We start from the raw sequence: 19592 nt of genomic DNA on the forward strand, positions 1-19592 counted from the left end.
TCTAGTCTGTGACAGTGTGAGGTGTACTGGGATCAGTTATAGTCTGACAGGCAGTTATAGTCTGTGACAGTGTGAGGTGTACTGGGATCAGTTATAGTCTGAGAGGCAGTTATAGTCTGTGACAGTGTGAGGTGTACTGGGATCAGTTATAGTCTGAGAGGCAGTTATAGTCTGTGACAGTGTGAGGTGTACTGGGATCAGTTATAGTATGAGAGGCAGTTATAGTCTGTGACAGTGTGAGGTGTACTGGGATCAGTTATAGTCTGAGAGGCAGTTATAGTCTGTGACAGTGTGAGGTGTACTGGGATCAGTTATAGTCTGAGATGCTGAAGCTCAAGCAGACATTATTTTCTATTCTCCTCTTTTCTTTGTTATTGCTGTAAAACCCTCTACCCTCTCATGTATTAGTCTACCATATCCTTACACACACACACACACACACACACACACAGCCCTTTACCAGCAAATGGCACTGTGGTTATCACAAACACCACCAGGATCTTTGGCTTCAGTAGCTCATCTGCACGCATGTGTGCGCGCGCACACACACACACACACACACACACACACACACACACACACACACAGGCACTGTAATGGATGAGTTCTACAGAGTAGTCTGCTCCATAGCCAGTGTCAGTGTTGTCTATGGTGTGAGGTATGTTTAGTTAGTACTTGTACATTCTCAAACACAGACACACACACACGCACACACACGCACACACACGCACACACACGCACACACAGGCACAGTCACACACGCTCCATAACTGTGTGAGACATTATTTGTCTTGTGCTGGTTCTGTTGTGCATTAACTGAAATTGGGTCACTGTGCTAATAAGCTGACATCATCTTTCAAATAACATATCAGCAAAGCAGGATTGTGACATGACCTCACAATGATATCACTGCTAGTCTCGTTGTGACCTCACAATGACATCACTGCTACAGTCTTATCATGGATGTCTCACTCACACACACACACACACACACACACACACACACACACACACACACACACACACTCAGATTGGTGTCTCCTTGCTCTTCAGGTCTGGGGCACTGAGTTGTCTCTGCATGCGGGGGGGTGGGCTGTAGGTTTGGTATTTCAGTGCACAACCCCAGACTCCACGTGTGTGTTCTGCACGTGTGTTCTGCAGAAGTGTGTGTGCAGGGGGCGGAGTCTGGTATAGCTGAAAATGGGGAATAAATTGTTGGTGGTGGCTAGAGTAATGCTGGTTGACATAGTAACTGTCTCCATGGTGATGTCCTGCCTCCACCTGTGGTCCAGGGCTCGGGGACTGTCGTCGATGGCGATTGCGTTGCCGATGCTGATTGGAATCACCGTGGTTCCCGTTTCCATAGTGACACTGCCCGTTGAGCACGGTGGAACTATCCAGAGAGTTCCGTCTGTAGCGCCATTGCTGCTGCTGTGGGAAGTGACTGTTGCTGCCATAGTTACTGTTATCATAGTTACGTTGCCAGGCACGATGTGGAGAGAGTGTGCGCATATACTGGGTTCCCATGACAACTGGTATCTGGAACGGAGGTGGGAGAAATGGTGGTGGCACTAGACGGGTGGAGCAGGGCGGGGCCAGAGGAAGAGAGTGACACTCCCTTTTCTCTTTCCCCTCCCCCTCTGTGGGTGGGGCCAGAGGAAGAGCGTGACACTCCCTTCCCTCTTTCCCCTCCCCCTCTGTGGGCGGGGCCAGAGGAGGGCCAGCAGCCCAGGACAGACGGTGCTGTGGGTTGCTCTTAAAAGGAAACTTGAGCTTGCACTCCTGCGGGGGGATGAAGCGCCCAGTGCCTGGCAGGTGCACCATGCTCCCCTCCCCGGCCCCGGCCACACCCCCCGCCCGCCGCAGCTGCTTAGTGATTTGCTGCTGCTGCAGGTTGTGGAGGCGTGTCTGCTCCTGTTTGAGCCAGCGGAGCCGCCCCCTGCGGAAGGCGGGGTCTTCCTCCATCAGACGCACGAGTCGATCCTCCTTAGGGAGGAAATCTACAGAGCCACGCCCCTGTTCCTCACAGCCACGCCCCTGCTCCTCATAGCCATGCCCCTGCTCCTCACAGCCACGCCCCTGCTCCTCACAGCCACGCCCAACAGCCACTTCCTTATTCTTGCTAACCTGGTCTTCTGAACATCCACTGGCCTGAACACCACACACAAACACACATTGATAAATGTTGCTTATGAAATGATATGTGTGTTTGCGTGTTGTGATGTGTATAGTTGGGTGGGTGTGTGTTACCTGCACAGGTAGGACTCTCTCCATCTCCATCATTCTGTCTCTCAGGGATCTGATCTCTTCATCCTTCATATTGTTCTGTTCTTTCACTTCCTGTAGAATCTCTGTCAGTTTCTCAAGGTGAGCTTTCAGGTTGTACACCCCTGTTTGCCCCGCCCCTCCGTCCCGGTCTCCGCCCATGTCCTGTCCGTGCTCGTCAGCCACGCCCACCGTGTCCCACACGTCCTTGGCGACGTCCCGCCAGGCGTCCCTGTCTGCGCTGTCTCTCTTGTACATCCTGAAGAGCTCCTTCATCTTGACGATGGCAAGGGCAGCGATCTCCTGTTGTGAGTGGCGGAACTCGGCCAATGCCACCTCGTAGCAGATCTCCTTCACCGCCTGCAGCTTCAGGTCACCCACGGTGACGCGCTCAGGGTCCTTAGTGATGCGCCGTCGCTGGGGGATCTGATACACACGCAGGGGTTCCCTACGCTTCCCACTGCTGGGTAAACCACAGCGCTTCACGATACACTGCACCTACACACACAGTATACACATATGTATATGGAGAATGTACATTTATTTGTGTGTGGGTGTGTGTATGCGGCAGTGGTGTCTCAGTGGTGAAGGTACGTGATTTGTAATTGGAAGGTTGCTGGTTCAAGTCCCACCACAGCCAATTAACCCTCAATGGCCCAAGTTGTACTCAGACATAATTGTAAGTCATTTTGGATAAAAGTGTCAGCTAAATGCCAGAAGTGTGTGTGTGAGAGAGAGACAGACCTTGTTAGCTGGCAGTTTCTCTCTGAGAGAAGAAATGAGTCTCCAGCTTTCTTCACATGAGCGTTTATCAGAGTCATCGCCACTGTCTGAGTCTGCATACTACACACATATATATATATACAGTGGTGTGAAAAAGTGTTTGCCTCCTTCCTGATATCTTATTTTTTTGCATGTTTGTCACACTTAAATGTTTTCAGATCATCAAACAAACACAAGTAAACACAAAGTGCAGTTTTTAAATGAAGGTTTTTATTATTAAGGGGAAAAAAAATCCAAACCTACATGGCTCTGTGTGAAAAACATAAATTAACTGGTTTATCACATCTTTAGAAAGCTGAGTTCAGTTTCTCTAGCCACACCCAGACCTGATTACTGCCACACCTGTTCTCAATCAAGAAACCACTTTTATATATATATATATATATATATATATATATATATATATATATATATATATATATAAATAATGTGCTCGCACACACACACCTACCTTTATCAGCATTTCCCCCATTATCCTAGTCTCCATAATACACACACACACACACACACACGCACTCACTAGTCTCTGCTGCTCCAGCAGTAGATCAGCTTCCTCTTTCTCTTTACGATACTGAACTTCCAAATCCTGCAGTCTGGAGAAGAGAAAGAGGGAGGGAGGGGGAGGGGGAGAGAGAGAGAGAGAGAGAGAGAGGGAGAGAGAGGGAGAACTCATATGGTTCTCATTTTCATCACTTCAGTAAATTTCTCTCTCAGTTCACAAGTACGTTATTGACATGACAAATATTCACATTTGTACTGCCAAAACTCTGATAATGAAGTGAATATCACACCTCTTCTCCATCTCTAGCTTGATGTCTATTCCTTGGTTCTCCAGCAGTTCTCTTTGGGCATAGTTCCAGTCCACAGGCTCCCCCTGCTGGTCCTGGGTGGTATTGCGCTCCCTTTCCTGCCGTGCCTGCTCGGGGTGGTTAAAACGGAACACGTGGTTCTTCCCCATTACAATGCGGTTACCTAAACACACCCACAAATTAAATTAGAGAATTTTGTAGCCGATATTAGCAGCATTAAAACTGAATGTAAACCAACCCATACACACACAGACCCAGACTCAAACACACAGACATAACCTCACACACATGCACTCAGAAGCCCCCCGCCCCACACACACACCTTGTCTGAGCAGCGTCGGCTCAGTGATTTGTCTTCCATTGACATACGTCTCTGCTCCTTCTAATGGCTCCAGGACAACATCAACTAGAGAGAGAGATTACCAGTTACACACAAACACAAAAACGCAGGTCTGCCTACATGTGTATGAAAAAGATTCCATTAGAATCACTTTGCTGATACACACACACACATGCTTTAAAGTTTGTGAGCAGTCTAGAAGTTCCTATATTTCTACATACATTTGACGTAAAATTTCAGATTGTCTCACAAGTCCTAAAAGTAGTTAAAGAGAACCAATCAAAGAAACAAAGCAAGAAATAGTAGACTGTCATTTATTTACTGAAAAAATGATCAAATTTCCCCTTTTCCTTTTGACCTAGGTTTTAGGCGCAATTTACGCAAATTTTGTCTGAAGTTGGCCTCTAGGGTCATCTTACACAGCCCATTGAGTTCTTGATGAAGGTTCGTAGAGTCTGTTGATGTTATACATCCTTAAGCATTCCAACATCCATGTGTGGGACACTTAATAATACTACTACTAATAATAATAATCGCAGGATTTCTTGTAGTCACTCCAGGTGCTGCTCAGGTTGGTCTGTCTGGTCGTACAGTCTCCAGTGACTGTTTTATCCACCAGCAGTGTTCAGCTCCTCTGGTGTTCTTGCCAATGCCCACCTGGGCCCTGCTCATGTAGTCATGTGCCTACTCATCTTAGCCACACTGATGCCTGACAGGAGCTTGCATGTTGTGCATGAGGCTGGTTATTGGCCAGTAGCTGGATAGAACTGCCCCTTTCTGGGGTCCTTCAGGATAAGGACTGTCCAGCCTTCAGTTAACCATTCAGAGTGCATTCCATCCATTAGCAGATGGTTGATTTGTGCTGCCAGGCGCTCATTGAGTGCAGTCAAATTCTTCAGCCTGTAGATATGGACCATGTCAGGGTTGGGGTTAGCAGACGTGGACCATGTCAGGGTTGGGGTTAGTACACGTGGACCAGGCCTGGAGCTGTCCAGTTCTTCACGCTTCTTCTGGAGTGTAACAGGAGTTTAACAAGTGCGCAGCCATGAGATCCACAAACAAACCCTGAGGGTATAGTGACTTTAACACAGTTCAGTCACAGGACACGCTGACTTCAACCCCACTTGACACCTTTGGGATGAATTTAAATACCAGACCTTCTCAGCCAACATCAGAGCCTGACATCACAAATGTTTTTTGACTGGAAGGGCACAAATACCCACAGACACTTCGAAAAGCCTCCCAGAAGGGTGGACTTGTTTATAGCCACATGAGGAGGGCCATGTTAATATATTAATATATGAATGCTTGTGGGTTTGAAATGGGAAGTCCAGTAAATTCATGCATCTGTGATGGACCCAAACACATCTGTGATGGACCCACACACATCTGCAATTGGTGGATATAAATATCATTATTCCTGAACAGAGTAAAATAAGTTTTAAGCAAATGGAACACAGTAACTATGGTTACACAATATCTCAGTGTAGGAACAGAAATCATGTCAGGAAGTCTCCTCAGGATCAGTCATAATTTCATTTTAGCACATCTTACTAATTACTGATCTGACATAACGGATTATAGCTCAGCTCAGAGTGTAGTCAGCAATAGAGGAGCTAAAGAAAAACGTTACCCTGCCCCCTCTGTGCCCCGCACCCTTTATATTACCCCTCCCCCCCTTCTTTTACCTTCTCCGTGGTTGTTATTGTGGCAGTAGAACACACAGTGTTGCTCCTTAATGAACTGCCCACTCAGCCGAATATCAACATCCTTCTGACCCACCCTGATAAACAAACAACACAGAGAAATGATGATCTAAACCAAGAGAAAAAGATTAAACAAAGGGTTAGACCTGCTAACGCCCTCTTTAACGTGGCACAGACCTGCTAACGCCCTCTTTAACGTGGCACAGACCTGCTAACGCCCTCTTTAACGTGGCACAGACCTGGTAACGCCCTCTTTAACGTGGCACAGACCTGCTAACGCCCTCTTTAACGTGGCACAGACCTGCTAACGCCCTCTTTAACGTGGCACAGACCTGCTAACGCCCTCTTTAACGTGGCACAGACCTGGTAACGCCCTCTTTAATGTGGTACAGCAGACACTCAGACATCAGAGGGTCTTCATTAAGGTTCACCAAGTGAGGCGTCTACACACACACAACAAAAACATGGATCTGTAAGGATGTGCGCACATTAGTATGCGTTTGTGTATACGTGTGTGTGTGTGTGTGTGTGTGTGTATATATATAAACACACACACACACACACGCACGCACACACACACACACACATATATATATGTTGGTGTGTGTGTTTACTCACTCCTTTTGGGGAGAACACACCAACAGTTCCTCCATCTTCCTTAATGGATACACCCATCTCAGCCAGCAGAGACTCCCTGTTGGAGAAACACATCATACCTTTCAGTAACCACCACAACAACACACCTCCACCACCACAATCTCCATAACAACACACCTCCACCACCACAACCTCCATAATTACACACCTCCACCACAACACACCACCACCACAACCTCCATAACAACACACCATCACCACAACCTTCATAACACACCTCCACAACTTCCATAATAAACACACCCCCACCACCATAACCTCCATAACAACACACCCCCACCACCACAACCTCCATAATAATACACCACCACAATTGTGTGTGTAGGTGCGTGTATGTGTGTGTGTTGTATGTAAGTGTATGTGTTAGCATGTGTGTGTGTGTGTTTCACCTCTCTAGTCGTATAGATTCTGTTTTCCTCAACTTTTCTTCCCAGGTCTCATTCAGCTCAGCAATAATTTTCTCTGTTTCCTAAAGTTTAAGTGTAAAGGTTAAAGGTCCAACATGAAACTTCCTTATATCACTTGTAACAGGAAATAATCTTTGTATATGTTCTACATGCTGTTTAACAACTGTTTGTTTAGTAACTTTTAGTAATGTGTTATTACTTCACTGTACTTAATTATTATAATTTATTATGATTATTATTATCATCTCATCATAAACATCATTATTATAATTTATTATTATTAACCATGACCTGAGATCTACAGTAGCTCAGGCCACACCCTCCTCTTACCCTTAGCCTCTCCACTGCTTCTTCATTGGATATAATCTCTTCCTGAACCTCTACTGATTGGTTAGAGTCATCCATAGAGGGGTGGTCCTCATCTTGGGTAGGGGATGTGATTGGTGCAGGACCATTAGAGGCAGAACAAGTCGGCAACACTGGGCAGAGGTGGTTATTATTCACCTCTGGACCTGACAGACAGACAGCACATTAATGTGTGTGTGTATGGTGTGAGGTGTGTGTGGTTGTGTATGTATGTGTAAGATGTGTGTGTCTCTGTGTGTGAGTGAGTGTGTGTGTGTATGTGTATATATGAGTATGAGTGTGTGTATGTATGAATGAGTGAGTGTGTGTGTATATGAGTGAGTGAGTGAATGTGTGTGTGTGAGTGTGTGTGTGTATGTGTATATATGAGTATGAGTGTGAGTATGTATGAATGAGTGAGTGTGTGTGTATATGAGTGAGTGAATGTGTGTGTGTGTGTGTGTATGTGTGAGTGTGTGTATATGAGTGTGTGTGTGTGTGTGTGTGTGTGTATGAATGAGTGTGAGTGTGTGTATATGAGTGTGTGTGTGTGTGTGTATGTGTATATATGAGTATGAGTGTGAGTGTGTGTATGTATGAATGAGTGAGTGTGTGTGTATATGAGTGAGTGAGTGAATGTGTGTATGTGTATATATGAGTATGAGTGTGAGTGTGTGTATGTATGAATGAGTGAGTGTGTGTGTATATGAGTGAGTGAGTGAATGTGTGTATGTGTATATATGAGTATGAGTGTGAGTGTGTGTATGTATGAATGAGTGAATGTGTGTGTGTGTGAGTGAATGTGTGTGTGTGTGTGTGTGTATATATGTGTGTGTGTGTATGAGTGAGTGAGTGTGTGTATGTGTGTGTGTGTGTGTGTGTGTGTGTGTATATATGAGTATGAGTGTGAGTGTGTGTGTATGAATGAGTGAGTGTGTGTGTATATGAGTGAGTGAGTGAATGTGTGTGTATGAGTGAGTGAATGTGTGTGTGTGTGTGTGTGTACCACTAGCTGTGAGAAGCTGGCTAAGGCCCTGTGTGAGCAGCAGCTCTCTGAGTCTGTTCACTTCCTGCTTCAGTTCTCTGATCAGCCGAGCATTGGGGTCTTCATTTACAATGGCGTTACAGCGAATCTGTTTGGCACGGTCAGCATACCTACACACACACAGACACACACACCACATTAACACCCAATTCCTAACAGAGTCTTAATGCAGGCACTCCTACACATTCCCACTGTGCAGAGAGTATACAGCTTACTCTGTTAGCGGGTGCAAACATATGTGTTAAGGTTTGTGTTTATGTGAATGAATGTGTGTTAGTGGTCTAGTAAGTGTGTGTGTGTGTATTAATGGGCTAGTAAGTGTGTGTGTGTTGGTATGTTAGTGGTCTAGTAAGTGTGTGTGTGTGTGTGTTTGTGTTAGTGGTCTAGTAAGTGTGTGTGTGTGTGTGTTTGTGTTAGTGGTCTAGTGTGTGTGTGTGTGTGTGTGTGTGTGTGTGTGTGTGTTAGTGGGCTAGTAAGTGTGTGTGTGTGTGTTAGTGGGCTAATAAGTGTGTGTGTGTGTGTGTGTGTGTGTGTGTGTTTATACCGCAGAGTACTGAGTGTTTCTTCATAGTTGATATCTGCAGGACTGAGAGCAGCGATCATAGCAGTGCGTGAGTTCCCACCTGAAACACACACACCGTATACCCATCAATCAGAGGGTGACAAGGTTAAAAACCAGCAACACTAAAACAAACTTCTATTAAACGTTCGTATGAAAGAGCCAAGAAAATTGCGACCATTGCATGTCTTACACACACACACACACACACACACACACACACACACACACACACCCTCACCTAGGTTCTCCTTCAGTAACCAGGTCAACACAGAGTCTCTGTAGGGGATAAACTCAGATTTCCTCTTCTTGTTGCTTTGCTGCATGCGCACACACACACACACACACACACACACACACACACAGCATTTTGAATGCTGATAGGGTAACTAGACTGCAGAACCTTTGTAAAGAGAATAATCTGGAAACATTAAACATTTATCACAAGACTGGCATTTGTATGTGTATGCACATGTGATGTCTGTGTGTGTGTGCTTTTGTGCATGTGTGCGCACGCATGTTTATTTGTGTGTGTGTGTGTGTGTGTGTGAGGGAGTGTGTGTTTATTTGTGCTTCTGTGTGAATGTACATGTGTGTATTTGTGTAGGTGTTTGTGTGTGTGTCTGTGTGTATGTGTGAGTGTGTTTATTTGTGTGTGTGTATGTGTGTGTGTTTGTGTGTCTGTGTCTCACCATATCGGCCAGGGCAGATATAACCTTCCCCAGAGTGGTAAGAGACTTGTTAATGTTTGCCCCTTCCTGTCCAAACACATGCACACACACAGGGGTCACACTCGCATCATCTGACTGAGGCAGCACATTCTACAAAAAAAAAAGCTTGACCTTTTGACCTCTAACCTTCAACCTCATGCCCTTTGCTCCCGATGAGTCTGCTCTCTCACTTCCTGCCAGATCTACCAGACTGATTTTACTGACCTGCAAAGAGAGAGCGAGAGACAGAGACAGAGACAGAGACAGAGAGAGAGATAGCGGGAGAGAGAGAGAGAGAGAGAGAGAGAGAGAGAGAGATTAGTGTTATTTTTAGTAAGGCATTCATGTTATTAACGGTGTCCCAAAGATGCAGTGACCTGGTCTTAATGATACTTGCAATCTACTTACACACACACACACCCCTACACACCTTCTCAGTGTGGAGGCTGGTGAGGCGGTCGTGACGCCGCTGGGTGAAGATTATGGTGAACACGGCGTGGGATCTACTGCTCGTCTCATTCATATTCGTTGCAGCCACTGTCCTAAACACACACACCCACACACCTACACCTCAGTGTATGTATATGTGTGTGTGTGTGTGTATGTAAGTGCATATGGGTGTCTGTGTGTGTCTCACCGGGCCTTGTTACCACAGTACATGAGGTGTGTGATGTCAGTGTAGGAGGTCACTGCTAGTTTGGACAGATCCTCCACATAAGGGCCCATGATGGGGTGCTCACGCACACGCAATGGCCCCACACTCTTGGGGCTCAACAGATCACGTACACGCTCACAGTATATCTCCATGTAAGACACCTGATACACACACAGATACACACACATTACATACAGAGCATTACGTAAATACACAGGGATATATTTGTATATTTGTCTGAATATGTGTGGCTGGCTAAGGCCCACTGTGAGCTACAAGTCTGTGTGTGTGTGTGTGTGTGTGTGTGTGTGTGTATACCTCCACAGAGTAAGAGAGGTCAGGGTCTGTACTGTCTAAGGTGCGTTTGAAGAGGTCTTCACACATCTACAGTCAAGCATAAAAGAAAAAATGTAAAATTAACCCTAACCCTAGAAATATTAACCCTAACACTAAAAAGAACCCTAACCCTAGAAATATTAACCCTAACCCTAGAAATATAAACCCAAACACTAAAAACCCTAACCATAGAAATATTGTGTAGTTACAGATCTACATTCACACAGTAGATACAGACCTACATTCACACTGTACAGCTAGACCTACATTCACACAGTAGTTACAGACCTACATTCACACTGTGTACAGACTTACATTCACACAGTAGATACATACCTACATTCACACAGTAGATACAGACCTACATTCACACTGTACAGCTTGTGTTTATATGTATAGGTTCATGTGTCTGTTTGCATGAGTGTTTGTATATGTGAATAGATGCGTCACAGATAGTTAAATCCACTGAACAGACACATTAGCTGACATATATTCAAACTGTGGGATGCCCCCCCAGGGGAACACGCAGGAATTGCAAGGTGGATGTGGGAGAGAGGTGAGATAGAAAATTGCAAAAAATAAGGAGAGAAGGAGAAGAGGAGAGGAGAGATCAGAGGGGAGGAGAGAGAAGAGAGGGGAGGAGAGGAGAGAAGAGAGGGGAGGAGAGGAGAGGAGAGATCAGAGAAGAGAGGAGAGGAGGAGAGAGGAGAGGGGAGGAGAGAAAGAGAGATCAGAGAAGAGAGGAGAGGAAGAGAGAGGAGAGAGGAGAGAAGGAGAGGAGAGGAGAGGGGAGAGGGGAGAGGAGAGAAGAAAGGGGAGGAGAGAAGAGGAGAGAGGGGAGAGGGGAGGAGAGAGGAGACTTGCTCTTCCTGCAGCTGTCGACATGTGTATGGTCAACAGTGCTGCACATGTCCACAAACATATGATTACTTACTCGTCTACAAGGGTCTGATTTCACAGTCCAGCTGGATGAAACTATCAGACATGTCCGATTAATCCTCTCTGACAGCCTGTGTGAGGTTCATCGACTGAACTTGTACAAACAGGGTGATTTGATCTGATTTTCTTTATAGCTACGCTGGAAAAGTTTTAATATTGACAGGTTTGTTTTAGTTGAGGGGGCCCCACGTTCTGCAAACACTGTCCAGGGGGCCAAAAGCTTGAATACCTCCTGAGGAAGAGTTTGAATACATCTGTTGTAAGCTAAGCAGTGAGAATACGTACAGCTAAAGTGGTTGTGCACTATAAACAGTCCCACTGCCTGGCCAAAAAAAAGGTCACCGCCTGGATTTAACTAAGCAAATGGGTAAGAGCCTCCGATTGGATAATTATTGCATGGGTGATTGTTTCAGCTGGCAACAAGTTATTTAACCCTAACTGATGCAGTGAGTAGCTTCTCATTTGTTTAACAACCATGTCGAAAGACACATCCTGTGGTCGTGGAAAAGATGTTAATCTGTTTCAGAAGGGTCAAATTATTGCCATGCAACAAGCAGAGAAAACATCTAAGGAGATTGCTGGAACTACTAAAATCGGGTTAAGAACTGTCCAACGCATTATTAAAAAGTGGAAGGACAGTGGAGAAACATCATCTTCTAGGAAGGAATGTGGTCAGAAAAAAATCTTGAATGATTGTGATCGGCAATCACTTAAACGTGTGGTGAAATCAAATCGTAGAAAAACAACAGCAGAACTCAGGGATGTTTAATAGTGAAAGTAAGAGCATTTCCACACACACACAATGTGAAGGGAACTCAAGGGATTGGGACTAAACAGCTGTGTAGCCTTAAGAAAACCACTTTTCAGTGAGGCTAACCAGCGAAAAATGGCTTCAGTTTGCTAGTGAGCATAAAGATTGGACTCTGGAGCAATGGAAGAAGGTCACGTGGTCTGATGAGTCCAGATTTACCCTGTTCCAGAGTGATGGGTGCATCAGGGTAAGAAGAGAGGCAGCTGAAGTGACGCACCCATCATGCCTAGTGCCTACCGTACAAGCCTGTGGGGCAGTCCTATGATCTGGGGTTGCTGCAGTTGGTCAGGTGTAGGTTCAGCAACATTATGTGCCAAAAGAATGAGGTCAGCTGACTACCTGAATATACTGAACGACCAGGTTATTCCATCAATGGATTTTTTCTTCCCTGATGGCACGGGCATATTCTAAGATGACAATGCCAGGATTCATCAGGCTCAAATTGTGAAAGAGTGGTTCAGGTTGCGTGAGACATCATTTTCACACATGGATTGGCCACCACGGAGTCCAGACCTGAACCCCATTGAATCTTTGGGATGTGCTGGAGAAGATTTTGTGCAGTGGTCCAAATCTCCCATCATCAGTACAAGATCTTGGGGAAAATGAATGCAACTCTGGACAGAAATAAATGTTGTGATATTGTAGAAACTTGTGGAAATGATGCCACAGCGAATGCGTGCCATAATCAAAGCTAAAGGAGGTTTGTGTCAGTAATTCAATTCAAAAAGTTAAACTCGCATATTATATAGATTCATTACACACAGTGATCTATTTCAAGCGTTTATTTCTTTAAATGTTGATGATTATGACCTACAGCCAATGAAAACCCAAAAGTCAGTATCTCAGAAAATTAGAATATTATATAAGACCAATTCAAAAAATTATTTTTAATATATACATGTTGACCTACTGAAAAGTATGTACAGTATATGCACTCAATACTTGGTCGGGGCTCCTTCTGCATGAATTACTGCATCAATGCGGCGTGGCATGGAGGTGATCAGTCTCTGGCACTGTTGGTGTTATGGAAGCCCAGGTTGCTCTGATAGCGGCCTTCAGCTCGCCTGTTTTGTTGGGTCTGATGTCTCATCTTTCTCTTGACAATACCCCATAGATTCTCTGTGGGGTTTAGGTCAGGTTAGTTTGCTGGACAATCAATCAAACACAGTGATACTGTGGTTATTAAACCAGGTATTGGAACTTTTGGCAGTGTGGGCAGGTGCCAAGTCCTGCTGGAAAATGAAATCGGCATCTCCATAAAGCTTGTCAGCAGAGGGACACATGAAGTGCTCTAGATGTGGACCAACACCAGCAGATGACATGGCTCCCCAAACCATGACTAATTATGCAAACTTCACACTAGACCTCAAGAAGCTTGGGCTGTGTGTCTCTTCACTCTTCCTCCAGACTCTGGGACTTTGACTTCCAAATGAAATGCAAAATTTACTTTCATCTGAAAACAGGACTTTGGACCACTGAGCTACAGTCCAGTCCTTTGTCTCCTTGGTCCAGGTAAGACGTTTCTGACGTTGTCTCTGGGTCATGAGTGGCTTGACACAAGGAAAGCGACAGTTGTAGGCCACGTCCTGGATATGTCTGTGTGTGGTGGCTCCAGCAGCAGTCCACTCCTTGTGAATCTCCCCCAAATTCTTGAATCGCCTTTTCTTGATAATCATTTCAAGGCTGTGGTTTTCACTGTTGCTTGTGCACTTTTTTCTATCACACTCTTGCCTTCCACTCAACTTTCCATTTATATGCTTGGATTACAGCACTCTGAACAGCCAGTTTCTTTAGCAATGACCTTTTGTGGCTTACCCTCTTTGTGGAGGGTTTCAGTGACTGGCTTCTGGACAACTGTCAAGTCAGCAGTCTTCCCCATGATTGTGTAGCCTACTGAACCAGACAGAGGGACCATTTAAAGGCTTAGGAAACCTTTTCAGGTATTTTGTGTTGATTAGCTGGTTAGAGTGTGACACCATGAGTCTACAATATTGAGATACTGACTTTATGGCCTACAGCCAATGAAAACCCAAATAATCAACATTAAAAGAAATAAATGCCTGAAATAGATCACCCTGTGTGTAATGAATCTATATGAGTTTCACTTTTTAAATTGAATTACTGATATAAATGAACTTATCGATGATATCTGTGCTATACGTATAGATGTTTATAGATGTGTGTGTGCTTGTGTTTGTGAATTTGCATGTGTGTGTACATGTGCGTGTGCCCCACCAAGTTACCACTGTTGGGTCCCTGAGCAAGGCCCTTAATCCTCAATTACTCAAGTTGTACTCAGTCATGATTGTAAGTCGATTTGGATGTGTCAGCTAAATGCCGTAAATGTAAATGTACATGTAAGTGTAAATGTGTGAATAGTGTGTGTGTGTGTACATGTATGTGTAAATGTGTGAATTGTGTGTGTGAGTGTGTATATAAGTGTAAATATCTGAATAGTTTGTTTGAGTATGTACATGTGTGTGTGTGTGTGTGTGTGTGTGTATGAGTGTGTTTAATACCTGAGGTATGACCCCCTGTTGTCTAGGCTCCTGTTTGCCCATCATGGTGTAAGACTTTCCTGCTCCAGTTTGTCCATAAGCAAAAATACACACATTATAACCCTCAAAGGCATGCAGTAACATCTCCTCCCCAATGTCCAAATACACCTGCCTCTGAGAAACAAACTCAGGGTCTTCATCCTTGAGGAGAGAGGGAGAGAGAGAAGAGAGAAAGAGCCAAAGAAACATGGTCAGAGAAGTGGGACTAGTTCTACTGTACTAGTACTGTTCTACTTGTAATTATGTGACCAATAGGAGCAGAGCTTACTGTGGTGTGTGACCAATAGGAGTAGTCAAAGGTAAAATTCTTGGCTGCATCTTTGGGGTGTTTTGGGTTACTGATGCCTGTCAGGGCAGAAAGAACATGGTGACCTTTAGTGAAGGGATAGATACAGCACACCACATTGTACCACAACACAAATTGTACCACAACACCACACAACACTGTACCACAGCACACCATACTGTACCACAACACACTATACCACAATACACCACAGCAAACCACATTGTACAACACACCACACTATACCACAAAACCACACTGTACCGCAACACCAGACTGTACCGCAACACCACTGTACAGCACACCAACCTGTACCACAAGACCACACTGTACCGCAACACCACAGCACATCATACTGTACAGCACACCAACCTGTACCACAAAACCACACTGTACCACAACACCACACTGTACAGCACACCACACTGTACCGCAACACCACACTGTACCGCAACACCACACTGTACCGCAACACCACACTGTACAGCACACCAACCTGTACCACAAAACCACACTGTACCGCAACACCACAGCACACCACTGTACCACAACACCACACTTTACCAAAACACTGTACCACAACACCTCACTGTACACCTACACAACACTGTACCACAACACCTTATTGTACCACAACACAACACTACCACAACACTGTACTGCACACACTGTAACAGAACACTGGACAGTAGACAACACTGTACAGACAACAGACAACAATGAATAACACACAATAATATATTAGGGCATAACACTACTGATTTTTGTCATGTTACTACATATACTATACATGTACAATATGAGAACATTTCACCATAAAAACCCTATATCTGTAGCCACATATACCCAAATGTGTGCGTGTTATGTGTATGTGATGTGTGTGTGTGTATGTGTGTGAGAGAGTGCGCATGTGCGTGTTTGTCTCTTTGTATGTGATGTGTCTGTGTGTGTGCATGCGTGTGCGTACGTGTGTGTGCACGTACTTACACGTGGTCTTGCCCTGCATCTGAATGACACACTTGGCGTCCCTGCTGGTCTCGCGGGAGTTGAAGGGTCGGACCCGGACCGCCACCTTTACTGAGGCAGCCATGTTAACCAGCCTCTCTGAGGAAACACAGTCAGCACCAGAGAAAACAAACACACAATATACCTACTGAATAGATTAGCCAAACCACTTTATTAGTTACATTTATATAGCACCTTTTTCAAACCCAAGGACACTGCAGAAAGAAACCAGCTATTTTAGTCAATTCACACACACACACCAATTGTATATTTAATATTTTCATGTACATATATATTTTATTACTGTAAACACTGTAGTACAATACTATACTGTATACTTCTGCTAGGATGGTGTATTCTGTGTAGAATACATTTATAACAGCATTGTACCTCTTAGACTCCCTATTTATTTATTTATTTATTTATTTATTCAAAACAAAAGTTAGATGCTGAATAATTTGAGAGTTGTGTCTTGTAATCCTGATTGTGAAGTATGGTATTGTAATAACATTCCCAATTTACTGGCTTTAACGTTATAAAGTCAAATAGAAAATAAAGATGCAGACTCCAGAATGAGGTGAAGAGGACAGCTGGTCTCGTTCGTTATTGTACGTTAAAGATAACAAGCGTCTGAGGCCTTGGAGATGTCTGAGGGCTACACGAGTTTATTTTTTACACTTTCAAGGCCGATTATGTAATCACTCCGCCTTTTTCACATATTGATCTTTGAAGTTTTCAAATTATGTCTAAATCATACATTATTAACCAATATGCACACTGATATTCAACACTTATACCAGCTGGAGTTTGGTACCATTATACTCCACTAAAAGACTTTTCTTTTTTAAACTTTTTTTCCTCTTTTTACATTCCCCCCCTGGCCTCTTACATAAGGCTGTTTTTCTGCTCCATCTTGTGCTTGGTGGAGGGACAACTTACCTTACATAGATGTCTGCAGAGGCTTACCCAGAATCCTTTGCAAAGGCCTGCAGAGGCCTCTACAGGGGTGTCTGCTCTGACAGATCATTTTATAAGGATACAGAATCTCTGTGTTCACTTATGTTTTGTTATAAATCATTCTATTTCAAGGTAAAGTGTGATGCGTGTTCAGGAGTAGCAGGTAAAGGGATGCTGGGTGAAGATCAGGGATCTGTTCATGAACACTCACTGTCTCTCTTGCACTACACTCACTCAAAGCAAATTGAGTGAAAAGCCAAACATATGGACTGAACAGACAGGGGAAACTGAGACACAGTCTGAGAGAGCTCTCTCTCTCTCAGACAGAGAGAAACAGAGAAGATGGTGAGAGAAAAGGGAGACAGAGAGAAACGGACAGGAAGAGCGAATCAGAGAAAGAAACAGAGGGGGAAAGAGAGAGCGAGAGAGAGGGAGAGAGGAAGATACAGAAATAAGATACAGGGAGAAACAGGGAAAGAGGGTAAGAGTATAATGGATGGTGCTTGTAGTTGCTAGTTCAGCTGTTACAATGCTGACCTCCCTCCCTCCCTCCCTCTCTCTCTCTCTCTCTCTCTCTCACACATACACACAGGTTAATGGGTATGTGTCTGGCTGACTTCAGCTTCTCCTCGTAAGGGGCAAGTCCACCATTTGAGGCCTCACTCCTCACTCCCATCATACAGCATGCAGTCTGAAATAGAAATGCTGGGATATTTTTATGTTCACTCTGTGTGTGTGTGTGTGTGTGTGTGTGTGTGTGTGTGTGTGTAAGAGAGTGTGTGTGAGAGAGAGAAGAGATATTGTTTGACTTGCTCTGGGTGACAAGACCACATGACTAATCAGCTACAAAGGCTGTGGCTCCCTCTTCCAAACACACACACACACACACACACACACACACACACACACACTCACTCACTCACTCACTCACTCACTCTCTCTCTACTTAAATAAAAAGGCGACTTTTTAATTGCCAACAACACACCCCAGCCTGTCTAAGGCGCCCCCGCCCATAGTGCTCTATAAATACCGTGTTGCTCGCTTCGCTGTGCTGTAATGTGTAGGACGCATCCACATATCCGCGCGCTAACGGGCTAACGCTAGCCAGCGGGCTAACGCTCACGCCGCGCGCGGTGGGGCGGCAGGCGCGTGCCAGAAGCCCGGTCCCGACTAGAGGAAACTTCAGCTTGGTTAGAGTTTGGGTTAGGTTAGAGTTAGGTTAGGGTTAGGTTAGAGTTAGGTTAGAGTTAGGTTAGGGTTAGGGTTAGTCAGCCCGTTCCTGACTAGACGGAACTCTTCAGCTTGTCCAAATACACGAACACAACCGTCAGAAACATTTCCGAGCCTGAACGGACAAAGAACTCACCTTCGCCGAAATGGAGCAAAGTGGTTGGTCGAGTTCCGTCCGGTGTGTACGTCCGGTTAGCTGTCCCTCATGGACTGCGGATAACGGAAAAATGAACACTTGGATGAAAACGTCTCCTGACTGCCTAACCCACAGCACGGGACAGGCCACTGCCAGCCGCGCGGGGGGGAGGGGGCGACGGGAAACGGGCGGTGGCGCCGAGTCCTTTAAACAAATTAAAGTTTTTCTTTACAACAGTCAAAGTCGCCCGTTCATTAAAGACGGATGTGAACGACGGTATTGCCTCTTGATGGGGGAAGAAAACCGAACTTTTAACAAAAGGCTGCGCGATAAATCTACTTCAACAAAACTCCCAAACGTACATCCCACTCGCAGCTAATCTAGCGAAGAGGGAGAAAGAGTGCGGCGAGACTATACAGAAAAGACTAAGACTAAGACTAAGACTAAGCTAAAGCTAAATGAATGTGACCTAAAGAAACTGGCAGCGGTGTCTGCGCGCGGCCCCCGTCAGGCGCCCCGGCCTCTCGCGCAGCAACTCCTGCAGCGTGACGTCAGTGCACGAACCGGACACCGGGGTGGGAGCTTAACACAAGTAGCTAGGACAAGCGTTACCGAAAACGCCCGACACGTTTAGGAGGACATTCTAGTTAACTTTTCACCAAAAACAGACTAAGTAACCTGCAACCCCCAGTGAAACCGTTACGTGTGTAATTATAATCGGTTTAAATAGTGACGTAAACCCGTTTGACAGCAGACGGTGGTTACGGTAACGACCGAGATTTGGGCTTGGTAGATTGTTCTGATAATTAGGCAGCGTTAGACATGGTAACAAGTCCGTTTGTTTTGTAGGCCCAATTTATTCTATTTTGTTGATCGGCAAACGCAATTTTCACTGAAGACCGCTTAAAATAGTTATCCTGAAATATAGTTTAACCCTAACACTAGGTCAAAGTTAAAACTCTAACCCTAGGTCAAAGTTAAAACTCTAACCCTAGGTCAAAGTTAAAACCCTAACCCTAACTTTAGGTCAAAGTTAAAAACCTAACCCTAGGT

General features: G+C 44.9%; 1 protein-coding gene across 3 annotated transcripts; it reads right to left on the reverse strand.

The window, feature by feature from the left end:
• Nucleotides 1-1023: 1023 nt before the first annotated feature.
• On the reverse strand, nucleotides 1024-19060 carry si:ch73-375g18.1 (kinesin-like protein KIF1C). 3 transcript variants are annotated; one of them, XM_035521311.1, is made up of 23 exons: nucleotides 18540-19060; nucleotides 16199-16315; nucleotides 15194-15270; nucleotides 14887-15066; nucleotides 10600-10665; nucleotides 10264-10442; nucleotides 10057-10168; nucleotides 9774-9851; nucleotides 9609-9674; nucleotides 9158-9236; nucleotides 8902-8980; nucleotides 8319-8467; nucleotides 7298-7479; nucleotides 6950-7029; nucleotides 6522-6597; nucleotides 6267-6346; nucleotides 5886-5980; nucleotides 4180-4263; nucleotides 3840-4020; nucleotides 3569-3641; nucleotides 3010-3108; nucleotides 2251-2763; nucleotides 1024-2151 (listed from the first exon to the last, which is right to left on the reverse strand). In XM_035521311.1, exons 2-23 carry the CDS (start codon nucleotides 16299-16301, stop codon nucleotides 1027-1029), a joined length of 3756 nt encoding a protein of 1251 aa, XP_035377204.1. In that variant the 5' UTR covers nucleotides 16302-16315; nucleotides 18540-19060; the 3' UTR covers nucleotides 1024-1026. The 3 variants fall into 3 exon arrangements, with proteins under 3 accessions (XP_035377204.1, XP_035377203.1, XP_035377202.1); XM_035521310.1 differs by having other exon boundaries at nucleotides 7298-7473; nucleotides 9759-9851; XM_035521309.1 differs by having other exon boundaries at nucleotides 9759-9851.
• Nucleotides 19061-19592: the final 532 nt, after the last annotated feature.

The sequence above is a fragment of the Electrophorus electricus genome, chromosome 22 (genome assembly GCF_013358815.1).
Source record: "Electrophorus electricus isolate fEleEle1 chromosome 22, fEleEle1.pri, whole genome shotgun sequence".
NCBI lineage: Eukaryota > Metazoa > Chordata > Actinopteri > Gymnotiformes > Gymnotidae > Electrophorus > Electrophorus electricus.

Bases quoted from the DNA above. Each gene is read 5' to 3' on its own strand.
- si:ch73-375g18.1 (XM_035521309.1), bottom strand. From the start codon at position 16,301: ATGGCTGCCTCAGTAAAGGTGGCGGTCCGGGTCCGACCCTTCAACTCC. The intron at 9,675-9,758 runs GTCAAGCTTTTT...GTGTTTGGACAG, and splicing joins TGAAGGTTAGAGGTCAAAAG to GAAGGGGCAAACATTAACAA. The intron at 6,347-6,521 runs GTGAGTAAACAC...GTGTGTGTGTAG, and splicing joins GTGTGTTCTCCCCAAAAGGA to ACGCCTCACTTGGTGAACCT.